The 17,526-nt window shown below is 37.2% G+C and overlaps 1 protein-coding gene across 2 annotated transcripts; it reads left to right on the top strand.

Annotated features, from left to right (window-relative positions):
• Positions 1 to 10,282: 10,282 nt before the first annotated feature.
• On the top strand, positions 10,283 to 16,657 carry LOC106410356 (protein transport protein SEC31 homolog B). Of its 2 annotated transcripts, none has more exons than XM_013850849.2 (22): positions 10,283 to 10,729; positions 10,889 to 10,943; positions 11,027 to 11,149; positions 11,222 to 11,318; positions 11,406 to 11,442; positions 11,533 to 11,638; positions 11,721 to 11,778; positions 11,920 to 12,017; positions 12,119 to 12,238; positions 12,529 to 12,571; positions 12,690 to 12,811; positions 12,889 to 13,016; positions 13,112 to 13,673; positions 13,775 to 13,867; positions 14,048 to 14,233; positions 14,308 to 14,521; positions 14,609 to 14,667; positions 14,777 to 14,938; positions 15,402 to 15,533; positions 15,624 to 15,900; positions 15,979 to 16,217; positions 16,313 to 16,657. In XM_013850849.2, the coding sequence occupies exons 1-22, from the start codon at positions 10,413 to 10,415 to the stop codon at positions 16,400 to 16,402; spliced, it is 3,318 nt and encodes a 1,105-aa protein (XP_013706303.1). In that variant the 5' UTR covers positions 10,283 to 10,412; the 3' UTR covers positions 16,403 to 16,657. The 2 variants fall into 2 exon arrangements, with proteins under 2 accessions (XP_013706303.1, XP_022567395.1); XM_022711674.1 differs by having other exon boundaries at positions 14,777 to 14,953.
• Positions 16,658 to 17,526: the final 869 nt, after the last annotated feature.

Below are 17,526 nucleotides of genomic sequence, written 5' to 3'. Positions count from 1 at the left end.
AAGTTTTTCAAAATCTAACTCTAGGAATACATACAATACTACAACATATGTTGCCAAACCCTAAACCAAAGAATATCATGATTAACTACTTTCACTCATCTATGTTGAAAACTATTCAATTTTATTATATCTTAATTTACATCATTTAAAACTGTTTATAATTACATGATTTTAATTTTTCACTTGTCAAAATATTTTTTAAACAATTTATAAATTATTTTTAAGATCAACAATACCAGACGCGAAGTCGTCCAGAGGACTTCCAGTATCTCAAAAGACTCAGACGACTTACCGGGGCTATATTCGTAAAAATGAGTTCAGTTTTTTTTTGTTTGGTCACAAGGGGTTGAGTGTATTTTTACAAGGTTTTTGGGTTAATTTTGCATTTGATTCAAGTTTGGGTATAAGTTTGCATTTTATATCAAGTTTTGAGTCATATTTGGCAAATCCCCCATTATTAATTTACTGAGTACTAATTTATAGAGGTTCTACTGTAGCTATAGCTAGAAAAAATAGACAGGTAAACTTAAATGATAGAGACTGAATGAGCTTAAAAGTTAACAATGCAGAGCAAATGATGATATTTTCATATCTCTAAAGCAAATACAGATGATGAAGAAAGTAAGTTAAAATATATTTGAAAGCTTTTATTAAATAAGATGGGATAATCCTTCAGATTTAAAATTGATCCGCGCCCCTGCATATATGTTTTTATAAAAATATATCATATATGTTTTTTATGTTTTGTAATTTACATATAGGGCAAAATATATTATTTTATAATATAGATGTTTGATAATAATTCTTTTTATATGTGCATAATATTATATTAAATTTATTATAATTTGATACAATTTGATGTAATTATACTATTCATATATTAATCTGTTGTTTATTTGTTAACTAGGGTCGACCCGCCGTACGGGCGGGATATAGTTTACTTGTGATTTAGGTTATTATTATTTGTATAATTTATTGGTTTATGTTTCAGATTTGCATTTGTAAGAGATGTGTATGATAGATTTTTGACTTTTAGAAAGTTTTAGGTGAGGAGATTTTATATGTGATGAGATATATTTTGTTTTTTACGATAGTTGTTTCGGTTGTCCAAACAAATTAAATTTATGATACTAAATATTAGTTAAATTTTTTCTACTTAAATTAAATTATTTGATATATAATGTGTGTTGAATTTGATGGTAGTAGATAAATGTCTTTTATCTATAATTCAATTAAAACATCAGAATAGTTATTTTCTTATAAAGAAAAGATGAAAGATGAATTCATTTTTTTTAAATGATTTGTTTATGTTTGTAAAAAGTTATATATAATGGTTATGTTATTATTATTTTACCGAATTAAGTTATATTTTACATATGTCTAATTCAAGACCAGTAAAATTTATTAATTATTGTGTCTATTCATTTGTCGAGTATTAATTTATATACTTTCTTCTATATATATATATATATTTATTATTTTGTGTTGATATAATGGATCTCCAAGTTATTGGTTAAATATTTTTATTACCAAACATTATCGACTAAAGCAAGGACTTTATTGATTGTACAATTTGTTAAGAAAATACATTTCAAACTGAAGCAAACATATAATGGAGTACAAACCAAAACCAAATTGTTTCGTATTAAAAGTATCTCCAAAAGAAATTTCAAATATGAAACTTTACATGCTCTAAAAATAATTTCAAATTTTCAAATTTGTATTGTCAAGCTTCATATTTGAAGTTCTGATGTACAAAATTTCATATTGTTTAGTTTGGAAAAACTATGAATGGGAAGGTTGGAAAATCTAAATAAGCTTTACATTTGATGTAGATTTTATTATGTCGTGTAAAGTAGTGGTTTCATCCGAATTGCAGCAGTTCTTTGCCATGTAAGGTATGTAACGTCAGTTAGTGTATGATATCTGAGCAACCTAGACCAGAGCAAAACATTATCTAGAATAGGTTCTGCCATATTACGGGTAACATATCCGGTGTGTAATTGGTAACAGTTTTTGTTTGTTGTACCGTTATTACTCATGTATAAAACGAAGACTGAGTGATTCATTGATAATTGGCCAAATACGATTAGGAAATCAAAATTTGATTGTCCTTAGTTGTAAAAAAACAGTAATGAGAAGGTGTTGTAAAAAATAACAAACAGGCTTGATCATTATTCTAGTACCTACCATGTCGACAAATATTACGGATAACATAAAGTTGCAAGATTTGTCAATGAGATTTGCTTGTAGCACCGTTAAATTTCAAAGGTGGATCAGTTCATTGATACATGGGAAAATATGAGGAAAACCAAATACAATAGTCTTTATAGTTTGAGGGTAATTGTCAACAGCAGATGAAGTTTTACAAAAAAAAAAAAAATGATGCTTAAGCACCATTCTAGTAGCTGCTTCTGTGAGTCTGTGACTAAGAAACTGCATCCTCCTCCAACTATGCAATGTGTGCCTTCTTATGTGCCTTGGAAGACGTTGGGAACAGAGAGACCACCTTAGGTTGTTTCATTATAAGTGGTAATTTGGATTGATTTTTTTTTTTTCAAAATAGCTTCATATATTTTTGGATTAATTCTTGTCATCAGCATGGCTTGTACTTTCAAAAATGCTTACTTAAAAGATTTATCAAATACCATGAAGTCATACTCCTATCAATTACTTTTACATATTAATTATCTTTCAAATTACATAAAAACTTATTCAACAGATTTTATAAACAAAATTTCTAATTTATAGTAAATTAAACTTTGAAAGAGTTTTTATAATAAAATTGTATTTCTTATATTTTTTAGATGATGAATCGAATAAAAAAATATTTTAAGGAGAAAACGAAAATCATCTCAATTTCTTAAATCTATTAAAATATTTTTTTTTAAAGTGAGTCGTTATATAAAACAATCAATCTAGAGAACACATATTATAAAAATATTTATATAGTACTGCATCTAGTTTCAAGATTAACTATTGTTTGTCCACATTATAACGGTAAACAGTTTGAATATTTGATGATCAGTTTATTAAACCAAAGGCAGAATGTTTATTATTACTACTCATTTGAAAACAAACAAATTCATTAAAAAACATTGTACATCTCAAACGACAACATCTTCATCCATTCAACTATTCACCATAAGGAAAAACTATCAAAACTTTATATGAAAAATGTAACTTGGTCGTTCTCTAGTCTCTTTTTGGAGGATAAATACCGCCCCACTTGTGCCACTTATACTCTCCTGCATTAGTTTATACCTAATCATTAATCACATTGTTCATATTTAAAGTTTTTAACTTTTACAGCTCTATCTTGAGTTAAGCGTAGTTACCTGACGGCTCCTGCTGACTTGCAACTTCTGATTCTTTGACACAACTATGTTGTTGTTGTCCATTGCTCCACCATTTGGTCTCTTGCTTCGTGGTTCCACCTTTTCTTTATTCCTTACATTATTGATCCAAAGCAAAAAAGTTTGTAAGCTCTCAGTGCAAAGGGCCAAATCTTTATGAAAATACCTTTACTGTTGTTTCCTCCTCTTCTTCTGACTTATCATCATTTGAACCCATCTAAAACTAAATAAAGAAAACATGCCTCACATTTCCGAAATCAGTATCAAGATCATGGCTCTCAACAAATTAAGTGAGTCTATGCTACTCACAACTCATCAAAAAAAAAGAAAAAAAACGTTGCACTACTTAAACGTAGTTAAAATCTACCTCATCAGAGTCAAGAGTCAGATTTATCTTCGTAATCTAACTCAGATTCACCAGCTTCAAGGTTGGGCTTTTGATCATTCAGCCCAGTGGCGTTGGATTTTTCCAATTCTAAATAATAGTGTCAATCTAATAGCGTAACAATGCCACAAAACAAACTTTAACACAGTAAAGTAAACCTACCATTTTGAGACCCATCCATGGTTATTTCCTCGTCTTCTGAATGAAATTCTGGAAAAATTGAACATAAACAAAAGATAAGCTTCCAGCCTCAATACAGATAAAACTATCATATTATAAGAATGTCAGAACTTACCAGATTTAAGCTCACCTCTTAGACCACAGTTAGTTTCAAATTCTTTAAATTCTTTAAATGAATGGAAACAAACCTGTCCAACACATTTAGAAGAGAAATTCCAGATTCTTCTAGAGATTAACACACTAATCTTAAGATTTCACAAAAAATAATTAAGATGAGTTTCTCATAAAAGTAAAAATTAAAACACTGCTGTTGGGATTACCTTGCCGAGGAATAGCATGTCGACACAAATTAGCTACATCTTCTGTACATATCATGACATTCACCCATAATTTCTTATGTCCTCTTTGTCCTGTATTTGAAAACCTTGGCTCTGTCATTAATAGGCTTGGTGGTGCCTGAGCAGAAGCAGCCATTAAGAATGTTTTGAGAGATACTTCAGCTTCTTAGCAGACTCCTTGGCTTTCTAAATCAAATCTGCCACAGTTTCTGACCTGCAATGCATGTTTCAGTTCAGAACATAAGAATCAAAGCGTAATAATAGGTACTCTTTGGGTGATATCAGCAAGGTGAATTAACAAATGACAGTTAGCAGCATCCAAACTTATAGATTCATGTGAAAGTGAAATCGACCATGGGATATAACGTTGGAAAAAACAGTAGATTATAATTGTAACATAGAAAATACAGACATACAAAACCATGCATAGCTTCTAATATATTGCATATTTCAATTCAAAACCTAAGAATCAAAGTTAACAAAGAAACTTTCTAGATGATATTAACAAAGCGCATTATAAAATTAAAACTATCAGTGTTCACACCGTAGCTTCTAATAGCAACATGGGAAGCACATATATGACAAATACTCAGGATATAGAAAACTATCTCAAAGCTTTAATAGTAGAATCTTCCATGGATTTTTTTTTCTTTTATCGAGACAATCTTCGGCGATGGAGACAACCAATCGTCATTAACTGCTACTTCAATCACTTTCATCTCTCTCCTTTGTCATATCCCTTCTCAGTGAATTTTAAAAGTTCGACCCGGTACGCCGCAAAGCCCTCTTACCGCTAGAAGTAAACACCATACTAAACGGAGACGAATCGCACGAAGATGCCGCCTCTGAAGATTATGATGCGTTCATGGAGATACCGTTCAGATGGAAAGACTCACCTTTTGCAACGTCAAACTCGTGAAATTTGATGTCGATCACGCCTTGTGTGTAGGCGCAGCCGCAAAGCCACAAAGCCAATGATAAGCATAAGGTCAAAGTAAACTTAATTTGAGGATTAGGGGAGAATGAGCCTTATGTTTTGATTAGAGGAAGACACAATTGAAGACCCACACAGAGATTCTCCACAACAATTTGAGTCAATCGTTGAAACTCCATTGTTGTTGTCTGAAATTGAAGAAGATGGAAAACCCTAAAATCGGTGGGAAGACGACGATAAGCATCTCTCGTGATTGAGTTAAACAGAAAGCTCAGTAAACGTAGTAAGAAAGAATTAGAAGATGGTTTCGAGAGGAGGAATGCTGACCCCTTTATACTCTTCGATATACTGACTCGCCGAAGAAAAAGATCACATTCAAGGCTTCGAATTAAGAAGGGATTAAACACGAAGAGACATAACTGAAAGCGTTTCAGTTATACAGAGGAAGATCAGAAGTCGCTGCAGAACAAAGCGAAGAGACGAACCCTAAACTCCGCCAAGTTCCGCCAAAGAGAAGTCTCGTTAGAATGCGATTCCAATCTTCTCGAGCCGGATGGCAAAACCAGAGCCCAACATGCACCAAACAAAGAAAGCCCACGACGATACACATTTAAATGAAACGCTGAGTTTCGTCCGTACGGGACACGTGTCAACACGACATTAAACGAATTTCCATGATGTCATCTGAGGTGGCTTCATGGGAGGGATTAAAATCCTCTTTTATATATAAAGATTTATTTTAAAATGAAACTACATACTAAAATTTTAAATTTTTGCATTAGTTTTCTAAGAATTATTATTAATTTTATGATATATTTTTTTTCTTGAAAATTGAACTCTCTAAATTTTTATATTGACTAAATTAAATAGGGTTTAAAAAGTATTTTATATAATATATAGTTATATACTATATATTTCAGTTTGTGTTTTTATTTTCACCTTAAAGAAACAACAACTATTATAATTAATTAATTTAAATTGATTTTAAATACAGTGGCAGAATCTGTAAATAAAAAAATACAAAAAGGAAGTATTTAATTATTGTAAATATAATGGCTAAATATGTAAATTAAAAAAAGTAGTTAATCTGCTATTCATGTTTCCAAACAGTTCTTGTTTTAATTTTTATCCATGTTTCCAAACGGTACCAAAAGGTACTTCAGTTTTAATAATATAGATATCAAATATCTATGTTTAAATCTAGAATTTAGGATCTTTCCAAATAGCCGTAAATTACTTTTAAGTTCAACAAAACTTATAAAATGACACTCCTTCATTTTATATCCATTTACTTAAATCTTCCTCTAGACTAGTTGGATTAATATAATAGCTGATCCATTAGAATCTGTTCAGTTAAAATTTAAATTTAAATTTAAATCAAAATCAAAATATTTGTTTTAAATGGTAAGCTAAAAAAAATAACACTTTGAAATATTTGACAGTTGAATAAAAGGATGAACCTAAATAAAATTAACAAATGTTGTAATCATATATTCATCTCACTTTTTGAGCCATTACAGGTCTGGAGTTGCATTGGATGGGAGATAGACCAGTTGGAGGAAAAGAGGAGAAAAAGAGTGCAATTTGGAGTTTTTCACGCAGAACAGTCGTGCGGAGCAGTCTAACGTGCCTGTTCCAGCGGCAGAGATTTTTAAGGAAGTTTCCAAATATTTCGGATTTTACCTAGGGCTTCCCCTTTTTACTCCTTGGCCGCCACAGACCTGCATATATATCTTTTCTTATTATTCTAGACATTCTACGCTATTTTTTAGAGAGATTTTGGAGAGAGAAAACTTGTACTCTTGTTAAGGGAGAAGAATCTCTACATCCTTTGGAGAAGATTTCTAAACCCTCTTTGCTTTTTATTATTAATTCAGAGATGTTTTCTTCATCTGTTATCTCTGTGATTTCTCTGTCCATGGCTGAGTAATCCACTTGCTTAGTCTAGGGTGTTAGGGTGTTAGATCTGTGAGTTAAACATAGATAAGTGAATCCTTTGATTGTCTTCATTCATAATTATTCTTAATGTGTGCATTAAACTGGCCGCTTAATGTTAGATCCTAGGTTTAACCTGTTCATTAACCGTGTAATAGGTTGCTAGATCTGTTATGAATGAGCATTGCATCCCTAGTCAGCGAGAGTAGATATTAGGGTGTATTGTGAACATATTGTGAACATATCGGACTTGATCTCTAAAGCTTGCTAGCGCGTCTTGATCCAAACAAGAGTTTAGGCATCAAGACCGACTTGCAAAGGAATCAATACCACGAGAGTGGGTTGATTCAACCTGAGTGATCCGAGTTCTAGACTTACTTTTAATTGAACTTGAATAATTGTTTGGCTCACACTTGTTAACACCCGATCAAACCACCTTAGGCTAGCATTCTTAATCATCTGAAAAACCTTAAATCAATCTCTTACTTGCTTGTTACGAATTCAAGTTTAAAACCCCCATATTGTTTTAGCTTGATATTGATCCTATAGAAATAAAGTGTAATCATTGGTTTTTGTGAATTCGATCCTAAAGTGCTACATCGACATACCATTCGATTGTGGTAGTGTGCACATTAGGTTAATTGGTGTGCGTATACACGTAATATCAGTCCCTGAGCTTATCTTGGTGTGAACTGTGTTTCACTTAACTCCCAAAACATGTAGAACTCGGTAGTGAGCTCAAGTGTTGAATTATTCGGCAATATGGTCTTTTGTTAACGGGTTCTGTCTGAAGAACAGAGTCCATGAAGCTGTTTCCATTGTGGAGAAAGTGGTCAGCTACTCACAGACATCTCCAAGAACATCAACAGAGACAACCTCACTTCACTTCCCAGATCGTCAACGAGCTAGCAACATCTTCCAAAGAAGAGACAGAGCGAGAGAGAGTTGAGAGGAGCTCGTGCCGAGACGGCAAGCTTGTGATGACATTCCACATAAGTACACTTCACCAGACCACGGTCCCACTGCAAGAACCACCGCTAGCTTCCGGTCTTTCCCTCCACGAACTTCATGTGTATAAAGTGAATATAGAACCGTCGCGTAAGCCTTCTGGTGATTGTTCTTTTACAATCAGACAAGTGCATCTGCCCGCATCCAAAGGTAACGTCTTGCACAACAAAGCTTCACCTTTATCTGAAAACCAATGTGGTCTCAGTTGTAACTTGCGGGGAGCTTGGAGACGTTGCCGTTGGTGGAGGCCTCTTCCTTGGAACTAATCTCGGCGACCTCATGCTGTTGACGGAGATGAGAGCATCGAAGTCTCGGTCTGCAAATCGTCACTCCACTTGGCCGAGAAGAATCGCCAGATATACGTCAGAGCTTATACTGAGAATGAAAAAGCTCTGCAAGTTACTGATCTGTTTCAACGATTGGAAGGGAACAGTGATCTCCTTGGCGGGTTTGTAGATAAGAACGGAGATTCCAAGGCGTGGACAGCCTCGGTGGCGACGAACCCTCGGTGGCGACGAAGAAGTCGTCGTGGTCGTGGTTGTGAACAATCTTTCTTAAGAAAACGAAAGCAGCCATGGCGGAAACAACACCGAGAAAGGCTTTGACTTTCGGTGGTTGCTGGCGAACCCATGTCGTGACAGCGTGGATTTGCTTCTTCGCCGCCTTCATCTCCCCTTTTCTCGAAACCGAATAGAAGTCGAGACCTTTGGGTAAGTCACTCCTCCCATTTCATTCCTTCCGTCGCATGCTAACTTGTTGTAGGAGATGATGGAATGGAACTCAACCGATATGAGTTTTGACCGGCCACTCCTAAAATCAAAAATGACTTTTCGGTGGGTTTGTGTGTGGCTCGTCGTCGGGATCCAGATGATGAGGACAAGGTGATTATGAAACTTGTTGGATCTAATTTGGGCTCTCAAAACAACATCTTTTTCTTTGAGCCCAAACAACTAAGTTGTTTTAGGCAAAGATTAAATGGAGACCAACGAGTACATATCTAGATTCTCTCAAGTTTGATATGCTTTGATGATAGTTTTCCTTGTCCCCCTCCTTCTAGCGCCAATTGTTTGATCCAAAAAAAGTGTTTATGCTGGTGATGTTTGTTGGATCATACAATAAAGAATCTAAAGATAATGATTAGATTCTTGAGGTTTAGGAGAAATATTCATAGAATCAAATGAGAAAAAGAACATCCAAGAGATTTTATTGATCAAAGATTACACTACAAGAATGATTTCTAGTGTAAAGTGAATCAAAAAATGTATAATTTTTTTATAGGATGTGTTCTAGGTCTAAATGGAAAAGAGAAGATTATTTGCTAAAGAGATGTGTCTCAAGGAAAAGTATATGGTTTCCTAATAAAATGAGTTTAGTTCATTGTCCAATGGGCCTTGAAAGATGATGTAAATCTACGCCCAACAGTTAGATATGTGAAGTCTTGAACCTGTGAAACGAAAACGTCTATATTAGTGAAAGACGATTAGGGTTAAGAGTCATCTTCTGTCGAAGTCATTGTTTTGTTGCCGCGGGGCACCTCCAGTGTGTGGTATATCATCGATGGTAAAGGATAAGCTTGGGATTGGACACTCTGAGCTAGTGAAATCCCGGAGATATGATGACCACTGCGTCCAACCGGAGTAGGAAGCTTCGGTTTCCTTTATGCTTTCTTTCCCATGACTTGTATTTGTCGGTATTTGATATATGTTGATGTTTTTCATTTTTTCACCTGTAAACTAGGTTTTACCGTTTTCCGGTACACCAAAATTGTAACTTTGTCCATGTCTGTTTTGAATTAATATACAATATTAAACAAAAGAAAAAAAGAGTATTATGTAAAATTTTAAAATATAAAGGAAATAATAAAATTTTAAAATATTAAAGCAGCGAGCGACTGTCATTGTATCTGCACCGATAATCATAGAAATAAATTTGGGCAAATTTAACACATGACAGCCCATTGGGGATGATAAATCTATAGGCCTAACCACCTAACTGAGATGGGTCTTAGGCCTAAAAAGAGTAGGCGACGTGTCATGCTTGCAATGGCTCGGAGAACCTTAGAGGAAGTTCCCAAACTGCCCTGACTCACGCGAGAAGACAGTTTCACCCCTCGAGAAGCTCAGATAGATTATCTTTTTTTTTGTTCTTTTCATTCTAAATGGTAACTCCTTTTTCTTGAGATCCCAATTTACATAACAAGTTCACACCCTAATCCACATACACATTCTACCTCCCCGATCACCGATCCCATTTGATTTTCCCTTTCTCCTTCGATTATGGCTTGCATCAAGGGGGTGGACAGATCCGCCTCCGTCGCGCTTGCTCCCGACGCTCCTTACATTGCCGCCGGAACCATGGCGGGAGCCGTGGATCTGTCGTTTAGCTCTTCCGCCAGTCTGGAGATCTTCAAGCTCGATTTTCAGTCAGACGATCGCGATTTGCCGCTGGTTGGGGAGATCCCCTGCTCGGAGCGATTCCATAGACTCGCGTGGGGGAGAAACGGATCTGGATCCGATGAGTTCTCCCTCGGTCTCATTGCCGGCGGCCTTGGCGATGGGAATATAGATCTGTGGAATCCGCTTTCTTTAACCAGGTGCTTCTCGTTTCAAATTGATATTCATCGACATTTGGATTTATTTGTTTATCCCATAAACACGGATCGTAATTGAAAATTGAAGGCACCTTATCGCAGCGTAGACGAATCATTATCTAGTTTTCTTTTTGGTATTGAGTTTACTGTCTCATTTTTCAGTTCCCAGTCCGGCGTAAATGCACTCGTTGGACATCTTTCAGTTCACAAAGGCCCCGTGAGTTTTCTCTTGCTAGACGCTTGTGTTTGTTTTTGTTTTAACTCTGCTCATGCGTGCTACTTTTCCTTGGGCCTTATTAGGTTCGTGGTCTTGAGTTTAATGCTATCACCCCAAATCTACTTGCCTCTGGGGCTGATGATGGGGAAATTTGCATTTGGGATCTAACTAAGCCTTCTGAGCCTTCTCATTTTCCCCTTCTCAAGGTTAACCATCACTTACTTGTACATGCATCAGTTAGTTGAATCCTGGAGTCTTAAAACGAGTGTCGTATGCAGGGCAGTGGTTCTTCCACGCAAGGTGAAATCTCCTTTATATCGTGGAATAGAAAAGTTCAACAGATATTGGCATCTACCTCATACAATGGGACTACTGGTGAGATTTTACTACCCCCTTTTTCTATCTGTAGTTCTTTTCTGTCAACTCTAATTCTGCTTCTGCTCATCTGTGTTTTTTCCCCAGTAATATGGGACTTGAGGAAGCAGAAGCCTTTGATTAAGTAAGTATACACTTCTTTATGTGATAAGATATTAATGAGGCGCTCTATTCTTGCTATAGAAACCTTGATCTGGCTATTATCTATTAACAGCTTTGCAGATTCAGTTCGACGCCGGTGCTCTGTTTTACAATGGAACCCTGACATTGCTACTCAGATCATGGTTGCATCCGATGACGACAGTTCACCTACTCTGAAGGTAAAGGAATCATTTAATGTCTTGCCTCATTTTTTTTCAAATTTGGTTCGTTTAGTTAGTAACCTAAGGTCTCCACAATCAGCTCTGGGATATGAGGAATACAATGTCACCTGTGCGCGAGTTTACTGGACACCAAAAAGGTATTTTCAAATCATTTCTATAAAATGCTTTTTCCATTTGTAGATCAGCCATCTTAGGGTCACTCATACTCCTGTTGTCTTCGTTTCTTCTAGTATGTACCATTTTGGTGAATTGTAGTGGTCTGTTTTCTTATCTTGCAGGTGTGATTGCAATGGAGTGGTGTCCAAATGATAGCTCATATCTTCTTACCTGTGCTAAGGACAACCGAACTATTTGCTGGGACACTAATACAGGAGAGGTAGGGCGATGGAATTGATGAAATATACATATTTGCTAGCTTTCATCCGCTAATTAGTTAGCGAATCTTCATTTAGACTGAACTTTATCCAACTGTATCAGATTGTGGCTGAGTTACCTGCTGGCAACAATTGGAATTTTGATGTTCATTGGTACCCAAAGATACCTGGAGTTATATCAGCATCGTCATTTGATGGGAAAATTGGCATCTACAACATCGAGGTATCTTGGTAGTTTAATGTATTTGAAATTGTTCGGTTCTAGGTGAAAATTAATGTATGAGACCATAATATAATACGAACTGTGAATTCAGCCTTATTGACTGTTTTCGTACCCAATATTAATTTAGATTTCGGTTTCCAAATTTGTTGATTTACCGGTGATGAAATGTTTTGGTGGTTAAATCTTTGGCACCTACCGTTTGAGAATTACCTTACTAGCAAGACTTTTGGACTCTCCCAATTCCTCAATTAGAATAAATTACAAAATTATGAGTTCAACCTTTGGTGCAGGGTTGCAGCCGCTATGGTGCTGAAGACAATACTTTTGGTACTGGTAATGTCATTTACCCATTCTGTACAATTTTGTTTGCCATAATTACCTTTATCATTCCTTGTTGGAGGATTGAATAGCACTAGAACCAACGTCACTTCTTGTAATCCTCTTTGTACAGCTTATTTAAAAGCACCGAAATGGTATAAGCGCCCGGTTGGTGCATCTTTTGGATTTGGGGGAAAGCTAGTATCGTTTCAGTCAAAGGCCCCTCCGAAGGGTGCCTCATGCATTACGTCTGAGGTTAGCTTATAGGAATGATATTGTCTATTATACTCCTTTTGTTCATCAATTCTGACTTGGCTAGATTTCATGTTCAGGTTTTCTTGCACAGCCTGGTAACAGAACAGAGTTTAGTGAGTCGTACTTCTGAATTTGAAGCCGCCATAGAAAACGGAGATAAGACTTCTCTAAGGGGTTTGTGTGAGAAGAAATCTGAAGAGACTGAGTATTCCATCTTTGTGATTAAATTGTTCATATTCTTCTTTGACAAACTCATCCGACAACTGAACTCTGCTCTGTTTCAATTCACTGATTTGGCAGATCCGAAGAAGAGAAAGAGACATGGGGCTTGCTGAAAATGATGTTTGATGAGGAAGGAACTACAAGGACAAAGTTGATCAGCCACCTCGGCTTTAGTTTACCTTCTGTAGAACAGGATCAGGCTGTAAATGGGCTCTCTTCAGATCTGAATGGCGTCGAATTAGAGGATACTGCAGTGCATGCACGGGAGCCTGAGGAAAGTAACGAGGCAGCTGCATTTGCTATGGACAATGGAGAAGACTTCTTCAACAACTTTCCTGCTAAACCGGATACTCCCGTATCTACCTCTGCCACAGATTTTATGCCCCCTGACACAGATTTTACTGCCAAAGAAGAAGAAACTGAAGAAATGCCAGAAGAAGAAGATGAAAGTTCTGACCGTGTATTTGATGATGCCATCCAGCGTGCTTTGGTTGTTGGAGATTACAAGGAAGCGGTGGATCAGTGTATATCTGCAAATAAGATGGCTGATGCTTTAGTTATTGCTCATGTTGGTGGTACAGCGTTGTGGGAGAGTACTCGTGAGAAATATTTGAAGATGAGCAGTGCACCTTTCATGAAGGTATGTATATGCGTTCTAACTTTATATGTAGGTAAGTGCCATCTACATCCCTGTTTATGGTCGATAAGCCTCTAAACTACTGTATGCTAATCTGCTTTCAGGTTGTTTCTGCAATGGTGAACAACGATCTCACCAGCCTTGTCCATACAAGGTCACACAAGTACTGGAAAGAAACTCTTGCTCTCCTATGCACTGTAAGTTTCTGAAACTCTTGCTTTTCATGTTTTACTTGATCAAAATATAATCTCCTATCACTCTAGCTCTTCAAACAATGAACAACTCGTCAGTGCGCATATGCATGCAACTGCGACGTTGTTCAGGTCACGATAAAATGCTTTGTATTTAATCCTGTTCCTATATACATTCGCAAATAGTTTGCACAAGGAGAACAATGGAGCAGCCTGTGCGATGTCCTTGCCTCAAAGTTGATGGCTGCTGGTAACACTTTGGCTGCAGTTCTGTGTTACATTTGCGCAGGCAATGTTGACAGAACAGTAGAAATTTGGTCGAGGAGCCTTTCAAACGAGCGTGATGGAAGATCTTATGCCGAGCTTCTTCAAGTGTGTATCACTTTCCATGTTTTGCATAAATTAAGTTACCTTGTTCATATTCTTTTGCTCTTTTCGTCTAATAGGATCTTATGGAGAAGACTCTTGTCCTTGCTTTGGCAACTGGCAACAAAAAGTTCAGCGCATCCCTGTGTAAACTCTTTGAGAGTTATGCGGAGATATTGGCCAGCCAAGGGCTTCTTTCAACGGCAATGAAGTACTTAAAAGTTCTGGATTCTGGTGGCTTGTCACCTGAACTTTCTATATTACGTGATCGCATTTCTCTTTCTGCAGAACCTGGTACGTATGCAGTAGTGTTTCGGTTATTTCTTTAGAGGATTGAATTGTGATGATAACTTAGCGTATCATTTCAAATTGCATCTGCAGAGACAAGCACTGTAGCTTCAGGCAACACTCAGCTTCCAAGCACCATACCATATAACCAGGTCTCTTTCATTTTTAGTCTGCTATCTTTAGATTAGAGCTTGGATCTTTCTGGAATCCATTTAGCTTTTACGGACAACATACTTATCCTTTTATTCTTCTGTGTTTTAGGAGCCAACTCAGGCGCAACCAAACGTCCTTAGTAACCCATATGATAATCAGTATCAACAACCATACACTAATTCTTATGGCGGATATGGCCCCACAGCTGTAAATCCACCCATGCAGCAAGCAACCATGTTTATGCCTCACCAAGCTCAGCCAACTCCGCAGGTTTCTGAAGTTTTGGTTTGTTGCATTTTCTTTTGCTCATTTTTTTTACCACCATGCATTATCCATCCTCATCTGGGCGTTTTCAGATGTCTAGATTAGGAGATTTTCCGTTATGATCTTCAATAGGGCGTTGGTCAATTTTTAGGGCGTTGGTCAATTTTTTAAAAAATAGTACGACATCTGGATATGTGGTGTTCAAATGCCTGGTCTCTTCTTTTGTGTGGTTTGTCATAGTATTGGGATGGATTATAGGTATCTCGCTCTTTGACGAAAAAAATATACTCAAAGACGAACATTACTGCCTCTAATGTCATGTCGGAAAAATGAATATCTTTCCTTCAGCTCAGTTCTGTAGAATCTATATCCTAGAGCTCGTGAAAAATGAGTTTTTGGTGGGGAAATATCCTGTTTGTTATGTATAGGTTTCTTGGGTCAATTTGTTGACTATGCTGTGTATATGCAGCCATCTTATCCTCCGGCTCCTGCAAGCAATGCTCAGCAATCCATGAGATCTACTTTTGTGCCTTCAACTCCCGCTGCACTGAAGAATGCAAACCAATATCAGCAGCCAACCATTGCTTCCCATTCATTCACCGTATGTGAATTTTTTTTTGACTCATTGTGTTTGATGTTTCACGCACTTTTTAGTTTAACTAAGCTAACTGCTACATGTACGTCACATCAGGGACCATCTAACAATGCATACCCTGTTCCTCCTGGTCCTGGTTCATATGTACCTTCTGCCCCTTCGCAAGTTGGGCAATATTCTAACCCCATGATGTCCCAAGTCGCTGCTCCAGGAGCTGGACCCGTAGGATTTACGCCTATGTCAACTCCAGGAGTTGCTCCAAGATCTGTAATAGGTTCTGTGCAACCAGCAAGTCCTCCAGCACCGCAGGCAGCCCCTGCGCCTGCAGCTCCGCCACCAACTGTTCAGACTGCAGATACTTCCAACGTCCCAGGTACTGTGCAGCACCATTTGTCTGTTTTGTTTCTGAGTTTAAAAGTCAAATGGTCACCTGTTGTAAATTCTGATCCAGCCCACCAGAAACCTGTGGTAGCAACGTTGACAAGGCTTTTCAATGAGACATCGGAAGCACTGGGAGGCGCACGTGCAAATCCTCCTAAGAAGCGTGAGATAGAAGACAATTCAAAAAAATTAGGGGCTTTATTTGTGAAACTCAATAGCGGAGAGATGGCCAAGAGTGCCGCAGACAAACTCGGACAGCTCTGCCAAGCTCTGGACAACCATGACTTCAGTACCGCCCTTCAGATACAGGTAAGCTAGTGAATCTCTGGTTCCTTGCTATTTAGTGACAGAAGAAAGAAAGAAAGAAAGAAAGAATCATTGTTGGTGTTGATGACTCGGAACAGGTACTTCTGACGAACAGCGAATGGGATGAGTGCAACTTCTGGCTGTCGGCATTAAAGCGGATGATCAAGACCAGGCAAAATGTGCGGTGATTTGTAAACTTTCTGGGTTGAGCAAAGATTATAAATCCACAGGAGAGACTCCTTTTACTTTCTTTATCTACCTTCGCTTTTAAAACACTGTTGCTACTACAATCTTTTTTTTTGCATCAAATACCTCAATTTGCTTTAGATAAGATAGTAGAGATCTGATTGCTTGACATTCTCATGTTTTTGATGCGTACCTTACCGGACGAGTTTTTTTTGTCTCTCTTTTCTTTGGACGAATTTAATTTGTTTGTTCTGTCACCTCTGTCATATTGGAGACGTAAAAATTTGAAATGAGGTAAAAGATTACCCTGCATCTGTTGACGCACACGTTGTACTGAAAAGAGAGGAAGCGCCATGTGGTCGTGATATTGTAATACCCGTCTCATCGATACTCGAGACTGGCGTGCTACTAATCAACAACTTATATCTCAAATCCGTAAAAGGTCTGAATGTCGGACTTTCATATAAATAACAAAATAAATCTATAAATCTCATAGTCGAAATAACTGAAATAATCGTCGAAATAATAGATATAAGTCCGAGAAATAAAATAAAGGAAAACACCTAAAAGCACCAGCTGTCCGATTAATCTCCTACTCATCAGCCTCACCTGCAAGGGGGTAAATAAGGAGTGAGTAACGGGGATGTCACTCAATGAGGTATGAGATACTAAACCCGAAGGCCATGGACCCGGACATAATACTCCGAATAAATATAATTTAATCCTAACACATTGCAAACACAGTACCTAAAGTACCCAGAGATCAAACAATGGCCTTAGCGAGGTGTACACTCGCCGCCCACTAACAGGCCAAAACACCACCGAAAATGTGCTCGGTAACACACGCCCGTAGACGATTTATCGACCTCCACGCCTTGGCACAACCGGTCGACTACGCTGTGCCGCAGCAAACACCACACCCAATGTACTGTCTCCAACCGATACACCCATGGTCGGCTTTCATCCAAATCACATCAATATACTATATATATATATATATTATCAATTATAAATGAACAAGTATTGTTGAACCATCTATAACCCTAGTTCCAGTTTAAGCAAAGAACCTACAAACTAAACAAGCAATGACAGACTCAATTTCACGCAGGCGGAAACACATTAGAAA

The sequence above is a fragment of the Brassica napus genome, chromosome C6, assembly GCF_020379485.1.
Source record: "Brassica napus cultivar Da-Ae chromosome C6, Da-Ae, whole genome shotgun sequence".
NCBI classification, from domain to species: Eukaryota; Viridiplantae; Streptophyta; class Magnoliopsida; order Brassicales; family Brassicaceae; genus Brassica; species Brassica napus.
The sequence above is the reverse complement of the archived record's forward strand: the minus strand, read 5'-3'. Positions and strand labels throughout refer to the sequence as shown.

Excerpts from the sequence above, each read along its gene's own strand:
- LOC106410356 (XM_022711674.1), top strand. The coding sequence starts at position 10,413 with ATGGCTTGCATCAAGGGGGTGGACAGATCCGCCTCCGTCGCGCTTGCT. Across the intron at positions 14,954-15,401 it reads CGCAGGTTTCTGAAGTTTTG|CCATCTTATCCTCCGGCTCC; the intron begins GTTTGTTGCATT and ends GTGTATATGCAG. Across the intron at positions 15,534-15,623 it reads TTGCTTCCCATTCATTCACC|GGACCATCTAACAATGCATA; the intron begins GTATGTGAATTT and ends ACGTCACATCAG.